This window comes from Mycteria americana, chromosome 2, assembly GCF_035582795.1.
Source record: "Mycteria americana isolate JAX WOST 10 ecotype Jacksonville Zoo and Gardens chromosome 2, USCA_MyAme_1.0, whole genome shotgun sequence".
NCBI classification, from domain to species: Eukaryota; Metazoa; Chordata; class Aves; order Ciconiiformes; family Ciconiidae; genus Mycteria; species Mycteria americana.
Genome location: NC_134366.1, coordinates 60,056,629 through 60,073,464, shown reverse-complemented (window position 1 = coordinate 60,073,464; position 16,836 = coordinate 60,056,629). Strand labels below are relative to the sequence as shown.

Sequence of the window (16,836 nt, the reverse complement as noted above, 5' to 3'; positions counted from 1 at the left end):
ATTCTAAGAAAACACTGGAGAAATGTAAACCCCAAACACACTAGTGTGTAAAATAAGAGTGATCACTCAGGGACGAAGTCCTACCTTCCAGTCAGCTTACTGCCTGGAAATAAGGTAAGATTTTTGCAAGAAACAAAGCTCACATTCTTCTCAAAAACGCTTTACTGTTATAAGGAAATAAACCCTCGCAAGCTCTATATGAAGCACCTAAGTCTTCGTATGAAATGCCAGGTTTTCCCCTTTCCTTCCACATGCACATGCATGCACAGAGGTACAGAAGTGAAGTTCATGGTGACAGTGAGGCACGATACACCTGTGTGCTGTTTCTCAAAGCAAAGCCCAGCAGGAAAGCTGTGCTTTGTCAGAAGGTGCCACCACAAACCAACGCCTTCTGAGCCACCTCCCATGTGCAGCATTACCACTAATCCACAGTGGTTGCAGACTGGTGCTTAAAGCCCTGCTGTGGAAAGAACTGAATGCCGTAGGGAGGAAATAAAAGCATCACAATCACATCCCACACACACTAGCATGACACAAATCTTAAAATTTCAGCCCAAGTAGCGTCTATGCAGTTCAAAAAGGACAGACATCCCCTACCCTATCTTCATTCCCAAACTCTTGCCTTCTGCCCCTTTGCACACTATGAATCCCGTTTTAGGAAATTCTCTCATACAAGACTTAGTATCTGAAGGGACAGGGCTTCCACCACTACCCTGAAAGCTTACCTGACAATGCCAGCACATCTTGCTCGGCATATAATTCCATTCCCTTATGTGGACATGTATCATTCCCAGCCATCTTCCCTGGAACAAACTAAACCCCTACCTTTGAGACTTTTTGAAACATCTTTTTCTGACACCAAGTTTCGTTTCTTTCTACATCCCACTCAAAAATGCTACAAGCACTTCCTCTCCTGTCTCAGTTTTCAGGCAGATCATCCAACAGGTTAGCCACTGCACTTCCCACTCTTCTTCTGTTTGCTTGTCCCTCTGTGTCTGAGGAGCAGGGGACCAAATGCACCATTGCAGGTCAACTTGTAACAGAAAATCTCCCATCTTTCTGGACCATCCTGCAAAGTCACATCCCCGCCTAAGTTCCACCAACCTCTTTTTCCTGCTGTTCTAGCTCATCTATTAACCACTTAAATTACTCACCACTCTGCTCACTTTACAGATCTTCATCACAACCAGTATTACCATATGGATATTTGTATCCTTGCATCTCAATTTACATTTCTCCAAACCCAAATCTCATTTTACCTCCATATTTCTATTCCCACTCAGTCCTACTGCACTGAGGGAGACAATTCTGCAGCCACATCAAGTAGATTTATAAGAACTTATCCCACTCACACAACTGGCTGCAGTGAACTCTGACAAAACAATACCGGTGCTGGAATTTCAAGAATCAAGGCACTTTTGTTCCCAAATTTGTTAGGTAACAGAGGAAAAAGACATTTTTAGAAAACTTTCATCTCTCAGGTGCCTTCATGATAAGTTCAACTCTGACCTTTCGTGACTTGGCAAGACCTGACCTTAACTACGCAAAATACCTTGCATGACACTTCCTTGCCAGCAGAAAATGGAGTCCCCAAACTTAATGGAATGTTTTTGTAACAGAAGTACAATAAATTTTCTCTTGTATTTCAGATTTTCAGGGCACAGAGAAAAGCACCAACTGAAGAGAGCACTGATTAGACATGCCAGCAGTGCTTTATTCCTGTTACTGTAAAGAAGCCGAACTATTTGTAGAAGATGAATGCTTTTGGTTTGAAGTAATTTGCTTTGAATTTACTTTTTGAACTGATGGGATGAGATGCCAAGGGAAGAGAAATGAGAAAGAGGTTCAATATGTGCAAGAGAGTTAGCAGTCCACACTGTGCTACAATCTGGACGACGCTTAGGGGAAGTGGCTATTGCTGTTCACACTGTCAGAAGTGCTGGGAGGGTGAGGGAAGGAAGGTCTCCCACTCCCTCCTGGGTTTTTCCACCTGCCTCTCCCTTCAGTTCCTGAAATTCTCAGATGTGTTGAGTGCACAGGGCACAAAGAACCATCTTTGGAGCCTCATAGTGTGCTGCTGCAGGCCTTGAGAGAACAGCTCTGGGGAGACACAGCAGGCAAGCACGGCGGTGAATGCGGTGCTGACCCCAGCACAGCAACCCGCAGGCCACACGGCCGCAGAGAGTCAAGCAGAAAGTGCAGGTCCTTGAACCTGGAGCACTGAACAGGGAAGGGAAAGAACATGGCATTAAAGGCAGAGAGATCACAGGTCTGCTTTAACTGAAAAGAGGGTGTGGAGAAGAGGAGAGAATCTGTTTGCTTCCTGGGATCAGAACAAAATGGTTTCAATCTATCTGTTCACGTGCTGACCAGACTCTGCCCTCATTCTGAATGCACTAAAGAGACACCAAGCCTATTCACTTTCCTGATGTAGTAACACTTCAAAGGGAGAAGAAACTAGGAAACTTCTGAGGACTAGAGACCGCTTTCTTCAACGTCTTAACTTTACAACAGCAAGATTCAGGAAGGGAATCTGATGTTCCTGGTATCCACTAGAACCACTATGAAAAGGGTAAGATAGAAGAGAAGCTGTAAGTGGTAAGCCTTACAGTTGTACCAAAACGTGGTCCATCCAGTCATGAAAATTGTTTACTGACTACTCCCCAAACTCCTGCAAACCTGGATGTGCATGCAAAGTCCAAAAATGAGAAACCCAGACTATTTTATATGAAGGCCACCATAAAGGACAACAGTAAGCAGCTGATCAGTGCCACAGTAGTGAAAGAAGAAATGTCACCAAAGCAAACAATGAAACAAGTAAAACTTCCCCAGAAAACTGTATGAATGCTGGCTGGAGCCTCAGAAGCAATGACAACAATTTTTGCAGGCCCACAGAGAAAACTAAAGATCTGAGTAGAAAGAAAGAGCATTTAGGAAGACAAACGAATACAATCACAGAACCACAGTAAATTATAAGAATAGTTTAAAATAGGCAATTTGTAAGCACACTGACAGACAGTTTTGATTAACTTAGTGCAATAGGAAAGGCAGTGAAACTAAGGAATAGCCTATACAACATTAAGTACAAACCACTTTTAAGTAGCACTAGTAATTTTGCATTTACCCAATGTATTTCTTGCTCACACTTAAGACCTTGATTTCTCCATTACCAGGGTCCCAGATTTACCTTTTAGTTCCTAATAATTCTCCTGAAAACCACTTTCTCTTTTATAACTTAGTCCCTTATGATTGTCTATACAATGTTTTCTGTAATGAAAAACTGCTTCTCAGTTGGGTCAGGTGATTGGAACCCACAAAGCCATTCTGCTTTTTTTTTTTTAAACTAAATGGCTCCCACTTCCCATACCCCTCTTCCACCTTCTCTATTTTGACTGTTTAATATATAAGCAGCTACTATTTTAAGAATAAGAGTAGGCACTGTTATATCAGCATCTGGAGGCTACAATTCCAAAGCCTGAGACAAACAGTTCTCTCTCTTCAGCAGCTTCCTCGGCGTTAGGCCTGGACCGGCCACAATGCACCACTAACTCAGGCCACCACTGTACTGGCCAGTGTCTGTTTTATGTATATGGCATACTCAGCAAAAGAAATCTCTCATGTAGGCATCCATTATCCCTGCTCCTATTTCTTTGATTTTGCTCTCATCCATGCAATTTCTGTCAGTGAGAAACAGGAGCTGGGAAAAAAAAACCCAAAAATCAATACTGCCATTGCCTGCATCATCCTCTTTTAACTTTCCTTCTTTTTAGCACTTTTAAAGTCCTTTACCAGTTAATTTCTCTTTCTCCTTTACTGAACCTCCCCAAAGAAGCACAAATATGTAACAAAGTTGCTCTAACAGATGTCAATTGCATCTAACATCTCTTTTGAATGGAACTAAATTTATTCTCTAGTCAAGAAGCCAATGCATAGTTAGTGCCTGAGCAGAAACATGCACAACTCTTGCTACTTCCCTCTAGCTTAGGGTTTTGTTTTCTTTTAAACAGCAGAACTCCAAAGGAAGCAACTCACTGGAGCTGTTTTACCTATTCACTATTCAAAAATTCCCTCAGGCTAAAAAACCCCAAGAAACCACAGCAGTGGCATTTTTAGAGCACTTGCCCTATCTCCTTATATCTAAAATCTCACTAGAGGAGGTAGCCAGACATTGGTTAGCCAGTCCTGAATAAAGCCTTCTACATCTGTTCATCACAGCACCTGGCTAATCCTATACAGGCAGAGAAATCTAGCAAGCTCACATTAATCTTCACAGAGTTTGAACAGAACCAGGATTCGTCTCTGGGACAAATGCTGTCCTCAGAAGTCAAAAGCTTCTCTTAAAAAATGATATAAGAGCTGCATGTGTCATAAAGGAAAAAGCTATAGAGCAGTACTAAATAAAAGCACCCCACAACAAAATTTTATCTCCCTAAAAAATACTGTCTTCTAGAAATATTTATCTATAGGGGAAAAGAGGAAATAATATCTCTAAAATGATAATTTAATATCATTTCTTTCTTTCATATCTCTTTACACTGCACTTATTTCACTGGATACATTTCAGATAAACGCTTGCTCGTAACTAGCTCACAGCTGCAGCACACCTCATAAAACACTTCTGAATGGAAAAGCATTCTTAAAATTTGCAGCTCTTGGCTCCAGCAGCTTCTGAGACAATAAATGCTGACTGTTTCTCCTTCAGTGACTTGTGGTTTTTAAAACAGGAAATCCAGTACTGCCACAGGAGGAACTAAATTAATATTTCCTTTATTTCATCACACAATAATCTGATTGAATGCAATACTGAGATTCTCCTCATTCAGCCTTTTCAGGCCAGATTTCTCAAGACAGGCTCATATCAACACTTAAGCATTTGTACCAGCTGTCTCTGAGTGGCAAAGTTGTGAGCCTTTGACCCAATGTCAGCCAAACACAGAAGACAGAGGATGTGCAGAAAGGAGGTTCCTTTCAAGCAGACTGAAAACTGGCCACGGGCTAGAAGAGAGACCTGGGAAACAGCTCGCAGAGGGACAACACAGCCCTTCCCTGGTTCTGTCCCTCCAACCCTGCAGCTGCACACACAGTCCTGAGCCAGGCACAGCACATGTTGCCTTGCGCCCAGCATGCAGCCGGGGAAGAGACAACAGTGCACACCAGGAGCTCAACAACCACTGCAAGGGGACCTTGTTTTTTGGACTCACATGCTTCCAAGCTAACCATTGATGGGCACATTTGAGTATCACCTGGAATGTGGCTTCTGAGACTTCAAGATACACGGTCCAGCTCAGTCCTACTGCCAGACCTCTTTCTTGGACCTGGGGAGATTCTGCCATCCAGCAGCTCTGAACCCCAAGTACTGACTGAAAAGAAACCATTGCTCCATGGGGTTGGAGCAGCAGCTGACAGTCAAAAAGGGTCACCGCCAGGTGATTTTTATGAGCTTTTGTGAAAAACTTTCAACAAAGGGCAGTTATTTTTTCTAGAGCAGAGCAGGGCAGGGCATCAGACAGGAGCACAATGGAACAGACTGTCCTGGAGTAAATCCACCCTTGTGCAGTCCCAGGGTTAACACATCCCTGTGTAGGACAGCACACCTACAGCTTTGTCACAGAGGTACACCCTCCACCCTCCTCCTTCGGTGGAGGGAGATCTGATGGGATTATGAAGGGTGCATAATACCTGCACAGGGTGCACAGTGCCTGCATGAGCTTGTGCCCTCCCACAGAGGAGGTTCTCCCCACGCCTGCACAAAAGCACAGGCTTCCCCCCTGCAGGAGCTCCACAGAAGCTGTTGTCCCCACAAGGATGCAATTCTCCCAGTGAACTGGCCAGCAGGTCCCTACCTCTGTGTGCAGCAGTGCTGCTGCCAGATCCAGAGCCAACCTTCCCTCCATCTCCACTGCCTCACATTCAGCACTACCTTTTCTCATGACCGCAGTTTATTAAAAGGGGAAAGCGACTAGGAGGCAAGTATCTTAGAAGGAGTGGGGACACAAAGATAAATGACAGAGGAAGTTCTTGTCTGTATGGTTTTCGTCACAATGCAAAAGCAGTTAGCAATACGAGCATCAGATCCCAACTGTAACAGAGTCAGCATCTCTGCCTCCTGGAAGACTTGGGGGAGGGGTGGGGGTGGGGTGTGTGTGATATCAAGATCTTGAAATATTTTACCACATAATATAAAAAAAATTTACAAGTGATGAGCAACCTTTTAATATCATAATGCTTTTTTCCCATATAACAGGATGCCTCCTATATTCCAAAGCTCTTAAGTTTTGAGGTTGCTTTCCTCCTTTTGCTAACCCATGCAAACATAATCATACTCATGATTCTAATCCATCCCGATAACAATTACTGTCATTAAATTACTCTTTTACTAGGTGACAGGACAGAACTAGTTTAGTTCTTGAAGTGAATGGAGATTAAATTAAGTTATTATTTTCGTGATAGGTATTAACTTGGAGGTATTAACTAATCCTGGAGGTATTTAAAGGACGTTTGGATGAGGTGCTTAGGGACATGGTGTAGTGGTGGTCTTGGCAGTGTTAGGTTTACGGTTGGACTCGATGATCTTAAAGGTCTTTTCCAACCTATACGATTCTGTGATTCTGTGAACTTGTACCACAGTTCATTAAAAAAGCACTTCTCTCAAGGTTAATACCATAATTAATAGAACTATGACTGTACTATTTACGTTTGCACTATTCAAAAGTACTTAAATGCTTGAACAGAGCTCTAAGTTTCTATAAAGTACTAATTCCAAAAGTAATCAGATGAATTGCCAAAGAGAACATCATGAAAATTTCTGTTCCTTTGACTGGCTTAGTTCTGTTTACTTAATCATGGGAGAATTTCCACCCTTCAATCATCAGCCCACCAGGACATACTACACTATCTTCCCTCCATAAAAGCTGTTACTCAGCATGCATCTCCTTTCTGCTTTTCTTGTTTCCATCTCCTTCTAACTTCTCCTTTGGTCTCTGCTCTCTCAGAGAACAGAGGAGGAAACTAAAGGACCTAGTAGTGATATTGCTACAAAAAGAAGGAAAATGAGAGAAGTAGGGAGAAATGAAGACATAAATAAAAATAAGAAGTGAGGAGCTCTATCCATCAGAATAGAGATACCAAAGAACTGGAAGACTCATTCTCAGGAGTACTACAATGCACGTAACTGTGATTCTTTCACTCCAGCCATGCCCTGTTACAATAAACATAACTGAGTCAGCTGCAGATGTCCTCTGGATGTTTACATTGAGCACATTTTCAGTAGGGGACTTTTCAGGCAGTGGCAGACTGAAATACAGGCAAGATGATGGGACCCTTTTCACAACAGCTATCCTGCCTGCCACCACAGCCACCTGTCCCATTTACCTCTCTCATGGCCTCTAGTCTCCAAGTTTGTTTATCAGGAAATGACTGCTACGTCAAGCATGAGATATCCTCAACTTCTCATTTAAACAGAAAGGGGTGACTGGGGGGAGGTGGGAGGCTGTAGTGTTATTTGCCGCCTTTTTTCAGAAAGAAGACAATGTTTGAGGAGTCTGGCAGGATACCCTGATCAGATGTGGCCACATACTGTAACCTTATTCTCCATTTCTATTTTGTCAGTTTACATTTAGGAAAGGAATTATTTGCTAAGTAGAAACAGACTTAACATATCAGCTGCTGTGTCCCATTCTGCCCCAACTGAGAGACAGATGCATGTTGCTGCTTTTCTCAGCCAAACCATGAAGACCTCCGAACAACCCCTTCTCTGGCAGTAGTAAAGGCTGTGATGTTTATCAGGGACCTGGGCTCCACTCATGGACTACAGGTGACAAAACTACTGTGGTTTAAGAAGTTACCGCCTCCAACCAGGATGTGATAATTGTCCAAAAGGTCACTAAATAGAACAGCTTAATTCTCGTTGCTCTCCCCATTAAGCTTAAAGCCACAAAGACACTTGAAACTCATCTATTTTACTTTGCCACTAAGGCTTGCTAAGAGCATGTCTGGCAGCCAGCCATTATGGCCCAGCTGATGGGCAGAGGATCACCAGTTCAATTGCTTCTGACAGTGCATCCACATGCACGTTGTTTCTGCACTGAGCAGTAAATACCTGCAGAGAGCAGTGGGCATCAACTAGCCCCCATCTGGTAAATACCCATGCAAGTTCATAAACTTAGTCCTATGAGTAGCCTGGCTGGACTGTTACATGCTCCCTTCAGTGCTTCCAGGACTGGAGTCTCTTCTCTGATGTGCTTTTAGACAGAGAAGCAGGCACAGGAAGGGAAGTTCAGAGGAAACACTTCCAACAGCTCCTTCAACAGAAGGTAATACACTAGCAGGAGTCACTCTCACTGTAGGTGAGAGTAATGCTTAGAGACCATCAAGTCAACTCAGCATTGCATGGTGCTAGAAAGGCTAGAAAGTATATGTCGTACCTGCAACATATATAAAACTGCAATATAACCTGAAAAAAGAAAGAGTACTAGTATGTGCATTTGCATGAACATACTCCAACTGCAGTAAAGCAGCATAAGCTGTATATTGTCTCATCAGTACCCAGACCCATTGATATCCAATGCCACACAAAGTACTGCTTCAAGAGTAGAACCAGAGAGGGGAATGCATTCTGGAAAACCTGTGGGCACAGCCAATAAGGAGGGTGGCTATCGCTGGACCTGGTTCTGTTTGATGGCAAGAGAACAAGAGCTTTTACGCTATTTTCTCTTGACTAAACACAGCACTCTCTTGCCAAGCAGTTCTAGATGAGAATTCTGCAATTCTGTGCTTAATGCTTTACAAAGAAAGTGTTGTTGTGAAGCACAAAGGGTTTTTTTCTCCTTTTGCTAAATAGCATATACAGGAAATTGGAAAACTGAAACTCAGGTCCCCAGAGAGGAGCTAAGGAAAAGCAAAACACTATCTGGCAGCGGCTACCGTAATGTGGCATTATGGCATTATGATTCACAGATAAAAAACATAAAGGGAAAAGTCAAACCAGAGCATAAAGAAGGTCTAGTAGGTAAACTGCCTTCTGGATATCACAGGTACAGAATTTTCCAAGGCAGTGTGTGCATGAAAAATACCCCAATATTTTGGAAGTAAATCCTGACTCACTCTGTACCAAAGGGGCTCCCAATCAAAAAATGCCTTAAGCATCAGAGCAAATTTCTGAACATTCCCTCAACAATACTTCAAGCTAGGAAATAACTTAAAGTAGCTAGCAGAAGTGTCTCCAAGCCAAACAGGTAAAGGGAACAATGTCAACAGACAAAGGACAGAATTGCTTTGGTTTGGGGGTGGTGGGAAGTTTTTTTTTTGTTTGACCAAAGTAAAAATTATCCCAGAAAGTTTAAAAGCAATGAAAGAGAAGTCATTTCAAAACAATGAAAGAGGAGACAGTTAGAGTCACAAAAGATCACAGCACTCCGTGAACTAAATTTGCTGCTGTACTGTTTCTGATGCACCACAATGAACGTTTTGTCTCTTAAAAAGCTTTACAAGTTGCCTTTGCAATTTGGAAATCTTAGTGTTATGACTGAGATATCCAGTAAACAGTATGAAAATATAATCTAGTTTAACGCCCCAAGAGTGGGCACAAGATTAAAGTTTTCTGTCCCACACTTTTTTACAGAGGGTTTCCCAGTCATGACTGTAAACGTCTCATTTGAGCTTTTTTAAATGACAGTTATAAGCTTTTACACATAAACAAATACTGATGTCATTTGCTACATACATAATAATGTATTATGAAAAAGTGATGAGTAGATATGTGAGAAAAAGTGATGAGCTAATATGTGAGTTAGACTGACAGAGTTATTTGCTGCAGGCACAAAATATTTTCTTCCTCTTTATTACTTTTGATATGCAAGATCTCTTTAGTCCATTTCTAATTACCAGTGTAGTACAGCTTGAGTTGAACTCCAATATGTTGCTAATGGCAACAGCAGTAATTTTACATTATTATTTTACTAAAACATGTTTCACCTTGGAACTGTCCAGCTGGACTGGGACAATGGGTCAGACCTCAGAGGTTTAATGGAGCTTCCACTGCCTTCAGCAGTGCTGCACCAGCTCCTACTGACAGAGAATCTACTCCGACAGCTGTTGTATTTTCAAGTAAAATTTAGAAAGATTACATTGCCCTGCCTATAAAAGTATTCCCATACTACACAAAGATTTACCTACATGCACATGCACACACTTGTTTTACGTAAGAGAAACACCATACCTCATTCCTTCTGTAGACCTATTCTGGTAGTTACGGTAGAGCTGGGGAACGCCTAACATAGCCTCAGTGAACACTGCAAGGAAGCCCAGCGTTTCCACAAAGAGAGATGAGTCAAGCCAGAGGTAAGTGATGTAACCGGTCACACCAGTGAAGGTCAGGACACACTGCACATAGTCTGTAAACTTGCTCCAATGCCAAAAATAGTTCAAGTCAAAATCTGCAACAGAATAGGAATGGAAAAAGAATAAAATATGTTTTGCCAACTGGACTCAAAGTTAATCAGGGTGGAATTGAGAACTGGGAAGCATGAGGGAGCCACTGTCAGTCTTTGGAAGTAGGGGAAAGTAGAAAACGAGGGATTAAAAAAAATAAAACCAAAACAAACAAACAACCAAAAAAAACACCCCACCCAAACTCAAAACAAGCAAGAAAAATAAAAAATAGGAGTCTTGATTTGGAAAACATTTTTTGGTGGGGGTGTTCAATAAAGAAACAATAAAACAAAGACTTGCAAACTACCAAAATATTTATGAAGACGACTTTTAAAGAGAAAGCATTAACCTTCAGGTATCAAACATGAAGAACTCTGGATATGACTCTAGCAGAATTGGCACAGGAAGTGTTTCACAAAACACTTCACAATACTAAGTACAGGTCCCAAGCACATCAATGGAAGTGCTCTCTCTCTTAGGTCATTATCTCTACCTTCAAACTGCTTCAATCCAAGCTGCTTAGAAGGTCACCTAAAGTCTACAGCTCTGTTCCCTGGTGCAGTGCAGCTGCCTGTGGTGAAGGGCAAGCTGCCATGTGCAGCTGGTACAGCTTTACTGAGATAGCCGCAAGACTGTGACAAGAATCCCTCCTGGAACACCACCTCCCACAGACGTCACCACTTTTCACTCCACAGGCAAAATGCACTTTGCTCTTGCCTGTGCCAGTACCAATGAGCGCAGGGTGCACACCCATTTCTAGAACCATCAGAACAAAATGCTACACCACAAAACACAACATCCTCTCTTGAGAGAATGAGAGAAAGAACAAACCAACTGTGCCATTTGCTTGGCACATTAACAGCATACCACTGGAAGATATATAGCTATCTTGTGATGAATAATAAAATATACAACCCCATTACCATTGACTGTATAGCAAAATAACAACATAATTTTGAATAAGAAGAACTCTGAAATAACTTTTCATTAGCAGGTGCTGTTCATGTCTTCCTTTCTTAAAGCACTTGAAGTCAAAAATACCTACCTCAGACCAGCTGGATTCTGTGAATTATCAAAATGATGAACCATCGTTCTAACAGCCCAAATACATGCAACACACCAGCACATCACTAGAAGATTTCTGTTGCTGCCTCCTCAGCAGAAGTACAGAATGCTACAAGAAGGTCCTACTGTTAACTCAGGCAAGGAAGACATTGACCTCCACTGACTAACACTAACAACAAATTCAGTGAAATGGGAATAAATCTATACAGGCACTTAGCTGCCTAAGGATACATACACATGCCAAATAATAGTTTCATTTTCTGCATCCTTTCACACTTTCATATCATTATCAGTCTGGCCCTCACTCTTTATTAACTAGTCTCCCCTTTTTAATACTTGGCAAACCATGCCTCAAGACAGCTACTGACTGCAACCAGCTGAATCATTTTACGTTGCCACACAAAGACAAAGGCAAAACTGGCCAGGAGCCATAGCCAACCTGTAGCATTGTCAGCCATCACCCAGAACTGAGTTAAATAATCTGTGGCAAAGCCACTGTCAATGTAACGTTGACCTTCAGTATTTTATGGAGTGGGTCCTCAGCCTCAGAATTCAGGGACACAAGACTAAATAAAAGGTAGACCCAGCGCTGGCACAGCCTACACAGCATGTGAGCATCACGCATTTCTGGAGCTTTGTGAAGGCTTTCCTTTGTGGAGGTGAAGGGAGAACAAAACAGAATGAAGCAGAAAAAAGAAGGCACAAGACAACCACAAAGGCCAGAAAAACATTATCGATTTTAATTTATATCTATTGCATTTTCTGGAGAGGAGCACTCAATGAGAACATCTGACAATGTAGAAGGAATAAGAGACACCCAAAACTGCCATTCCTTTCACTCTGCCTGACCTACATCTGCATAACAAAAAATAGCAAGAGGCGTAACAGAGTAAATTCACACTAATTTTGCCAGCTTCATGAGCAATACCAAGCAAATAACCTGACCCAACACAACAAATCTGACACTACACAACTGTTATATTAGATAGAGATGCTCTCTGGGACAGAGGCATTTGGGCTTACAATGGGGACAGAATAATGAACTGCAGAAGAAAAGAGGACAAAGAGAAAGATAAAATTGGTGAGGCCATTTAAAAAAGCAACCTCCATTCTGGAAAAGGAGAGCTACTGATGGCTTTTCAGTAAGATGTAACTGCTACTTTTACCAGATTATTTCTTTAAACCTTGATTCTGAGATGTTCTCACACAGCCTTTAGTTTCTTCACAGACACCTAAAGCACTGGCTTTCAACCCTTAAAAAGGCAAGTGTTTCATTTTAATTCAGAGCTCTCGCATTCAAATATGCTGGGTGGAAAACTTGCATTTATTTTCCAGCAAGGGTCATTCAACTTTGATACACTGTTCAACAGATACTGTCTCAGACCAATACCTGAAAACTATGGTGGCAACTGGTGGCAGCCATAGACAAGAACACATGAAGCACACTCTTCCAGACAGTTCCAGCCCTAGAAGAGACCCTCTTGGCTCTCAAGATAGCTATATAGTCATTACATGTCTAATCCTGGACTGGACAGCGTTAGTCTCGATCTGGTTGCCATGCTGCCTTGGGCATGCAGGACCCTTGGCCCCTCACTCATTAAACCCTCCCACCAGCTGTCAGGGCTGCCCTGCATACACTGCGTTTCTCCGCCTGCGTTCTCCACATGCTCAAGGATCCTTTTTAAAATACCCATCCCTGCACACCAAATCCTTATTTCCCCAAGTTCATTTTCATAATAGAAATTAAAGAACTAAATCTACATGGGGGTGTGGAAATTTCAGAAGTTCATTGAACAAAAAAAGTCAATGTTCACACAGCTACCGTGAGGTCAGCTACAAAATCCATGGACCCATGCAAACACTTAAACATGCAATTACCTCCTGCTACACCAGCTGTTCATGTGTGTATTCAGTACTGCTGCACTGAAGTCCATTTCCATTCACGTAAGTACTCATGTCCCTGAACCTAGCATTAGGCAGCCAAGAAATCTGATAATGATGATAATTTACTCATCATCTTTTGTCTGAAAATCTTAAGTATTATTTCTATTATAATAACATACACAGATGAGAAAACTATTGTGTGAAACAGGACTTCAGCTGAAGCAGGAGAGTTAATTACTAGCACAGGAAAAAGACTGAGATTCTCTTTTGCTCAAAACTATCATGATGCTATATAGTCTCCATTTCACTATATTAATTATGAATAAGTTCTAGTTTCTGCTATAAATTTTCCTTGGTAATGTTTTCCTGAAAGAAAGAAAGACAAAATGAGATGAGAACAATTATAACCTTGGTAATAGCCTGTTGTGGTTTAACCCCAGCCAGCAACTAAGCACCACACAGCCACTTGCTCACTCCCCCCTTAGTGGGATGGGGGAGAGAATCAGAAGGGTAAAAGAGAAAAAAAAAAAAGACTCGTGGGTTGAGATAAGAACAGTTTAATAATTGAAATAAAATAAAATAAAATAGTAATAGTAATAGTAGTAGTAGTAGTAATAATAATAATAATAATAAAGAATACACAAAGCGAGTGATGCACGATGCTCACCACCCACCAACTGATGCCCAGCCAGTCCCTGAGCAGTGTCCCTCCGGCCAGCTTTCCCCTAGTTTATATACTGAGCATGACATTATATGGTTATGGAATATCCCTTTGGCCAGTTTGGGTCAGCTGTCCTGGCTGTGCCCCCTCCCAGCTTCTTGTGCATCTCCAGCCTTCTCAGTCAGTAGAGCATGAGAAGCTGAAAAGTCCTTGACTTACTGTAAACACTACTTAGCAACAACTAAAACATCAGTGTGCTATCAACATTATTCTCATCCAAAATCCAAAACAGAGCACTATACCAGCTACTAGGAAGAAAATTAACTCTATCCCAGCCGAAACCAGGACATAGCCTTACAGAAAAACATCTGAATTATCTTAAAAACAACCCAATACATAATCACTAATTGCTCTACTTAACAGATGTATTGTTGACATGCAGAAGTCTATTTTAGAACACTACACATCACCAAACTCAGCATTACCAACTACTTCCAGGAAGAAATAAAAGAATGACTGAACTAAAAAGAAGAAAGAAAAAAAAAAGGTAGAGAACAGCACACCTGATCTTTCATATGGGTCATAGTTTCTCTGGCCCTTAGTTGAACTTCTAAACTGTTTTGCCACATTATTGCTTCTTTTTAACGAAGGCTGAAGCTTATCTTCTCTGACAAATGGTTTCAAAGATTCAGAGGGAAAAAAAATCACATACCCATCACTTCAAGGTTTGGAAATAAACTCTGACTCATTTTTCCAAGTGGCTCTCTTCTCAAGGGGGTCCAAACACATTAGTTCTGTAACAGGAGCTATATACATTCAAAGAAAAAAATGTTGCTTGTGCTGAGTACTGGGACAGATATATGCAAAAAAGGCTTTTAAATGCTTAAAAACAAAAGGGAACTGTCCCTTAAAAAAAAATAAAGGAGGAGTTTTAAAAACAGAACAAAATCCACGTGTGTGCAGACCAGTCCCGCCCCCCTCCCTACAGAGCAATCTGCAGCAGAGGGGAGAGGCAGATGTAGCCACAACTGTCCCAAGAAGATAGCCAGAGGACACCAATCAGTGCCCTGGGCCATGTCACCTGAGGTGCAGAACTGAACAAAGTTATAAATATTATGGCAAACATTGTTCACATTTGAAGAAAATTATGACTAATAAAGACAAGATTGGGATTTTTGCCTCTCCCCCCCAAACATCACCCCTTTAAGAAAGGACAAAGCAAGAAATCCCACCACACCACAATTTATTTCTATCAAATGTTGCAAAATCTGTCCAAATTAAATCTGGATGCATATCTTTCTATTCCCTGAAACGGGAAGGCACTGCTTGCACAGCTCACTCCATTCACTAGCTCCCCACCCTGCCCAGAGAGAAATTCATTACATGAGTTTGTAACCATACTCAGTTGATGCAGTTCAAATGGTAACTCCCAGTCACTAACATCCTGGATTGATCTGAACTGGCGTTACTGCAGTGAAAGGTACTATATCTTATTACCCATGCCTGAGCTCTTTAATCCACTCAGTGAGTTGCATTTTAAACATGTTAATCCACTGATAGATGAGAGATTTACGTTGGAAAATCCTATTGATGCTGGGGGAAGGAGCAGCTCAGTAGGTTCTTTGTGCACTGACTGAAGAAAAGTCTACACAGCTTGAGGGTGAAGAAAGATGAGATTAAAACACCTCCTCTGGGAGGCACATTGCATGTCACATACGAAAAATGTAAAGCAGGCAGAAACAGCATTGCAAATAACCATGGTTAGCACTAGTCAGGCCAAAATGCAAGTAGAAAATTCAAGATTCGGGTGTGGGATAGATGCCAAGTAACACAAAGAAGAGTCCACAGTATCAAGTTTCACTTAAGGATGACACAGAGGTCCAGACAGTTACATTATTTTTAGTCAAGAAGCATTTAATACCATGTCAGCTACCATGTTAGTTCCTTTTGGGAAAGTGAAGCAAAGACTTTGACATCCTAAAAATTATTTACTGTAGCTCTCAATTTCTCTTGCTAGTTGCATCCCATTTTGTGCCTTGACCTTTCTAATTCTGTACCTACATCCTTGCGCTACATTCACTCATACTTGTCTTTAGTCATTTGACCCAGTTCCCACTTTTGTTTCATTCCTTCTTGCATTTGACTTCAATGAAGAGCTTGCAATTTACATTCCCTGTCTTTGCAAGGTGGGAGAGTTTGCATTTGAGCTCTTTGTACAGCTTCACCAAAGAAATGAACTCTTTCCTTCTTATGAAGGCTACTGGTTTTCTTTTACTGTGCTCCCTCCCACTCCTTATAAACACCATCAATTCATAGCCATTCACCCAAACTGCGTCCCATAATCAAACCCTTGACCTCCTGCATGAAAAACACTACTCACTAACTCATTCTAAGAGCATGCTGGACAGTCTCTAGTCCTGAGCACCCTTCTAAATAGATGCCTGGGTACTTAATCCTCCTCCCCCCCCAGGTTACAGCTAAGTCTTGTGCTTTGGGAGACTACTGTTCAAAGAACCTCCAGTTTCCATCGTCTAACTCTGGACCATGGTGCCTGCTCACCTGACCTGACTGTTCCTGTCACAGCCTATTTCTGCACACGATCAAAGGAGTCCAGCCCGAGCAGTCAGATGTCCAACACCTCCCTTAACAACACTGGAATCCAAAACCTGAGGGCTTAGATGCTGTGAAAGAGCCCGATAATGGTAATTCAACCAACCTGGAACAGTTACAAAATGCAGTCATGGCTGGGAATTATTTCAGGTTATTATTCATGGTCTGTTTACTGTAAAACGTACATG

The 16,836-nt window shown here is 41.8% G+C and overlaps 1 protein-coding gene across 2 annotated transcripts in view; it reads right to left on the bottom strand.

Moving 5' to 3' along the window:
* SLC66A2 (solute carrier family 66 member 2) overlaps positions 1-16,836 on the bottom strand; it is a 70,354-nt gene that overhangs the window by 13,448 nt on the left and 40,070 nt on the right. For both annotated transcript variants that reach the window (XM_075493636.1, XM_075493637.1), the window contains one exon: positions 10,217-10,433. In XM_075493636.1, coding sequence (XP_075349751.1) covers positions 10,217-10,433 — 217 coding nt within the window. The remainder of the gene's footprint in view (positions 1-10,216; positions 10,434-16,836) is intronic.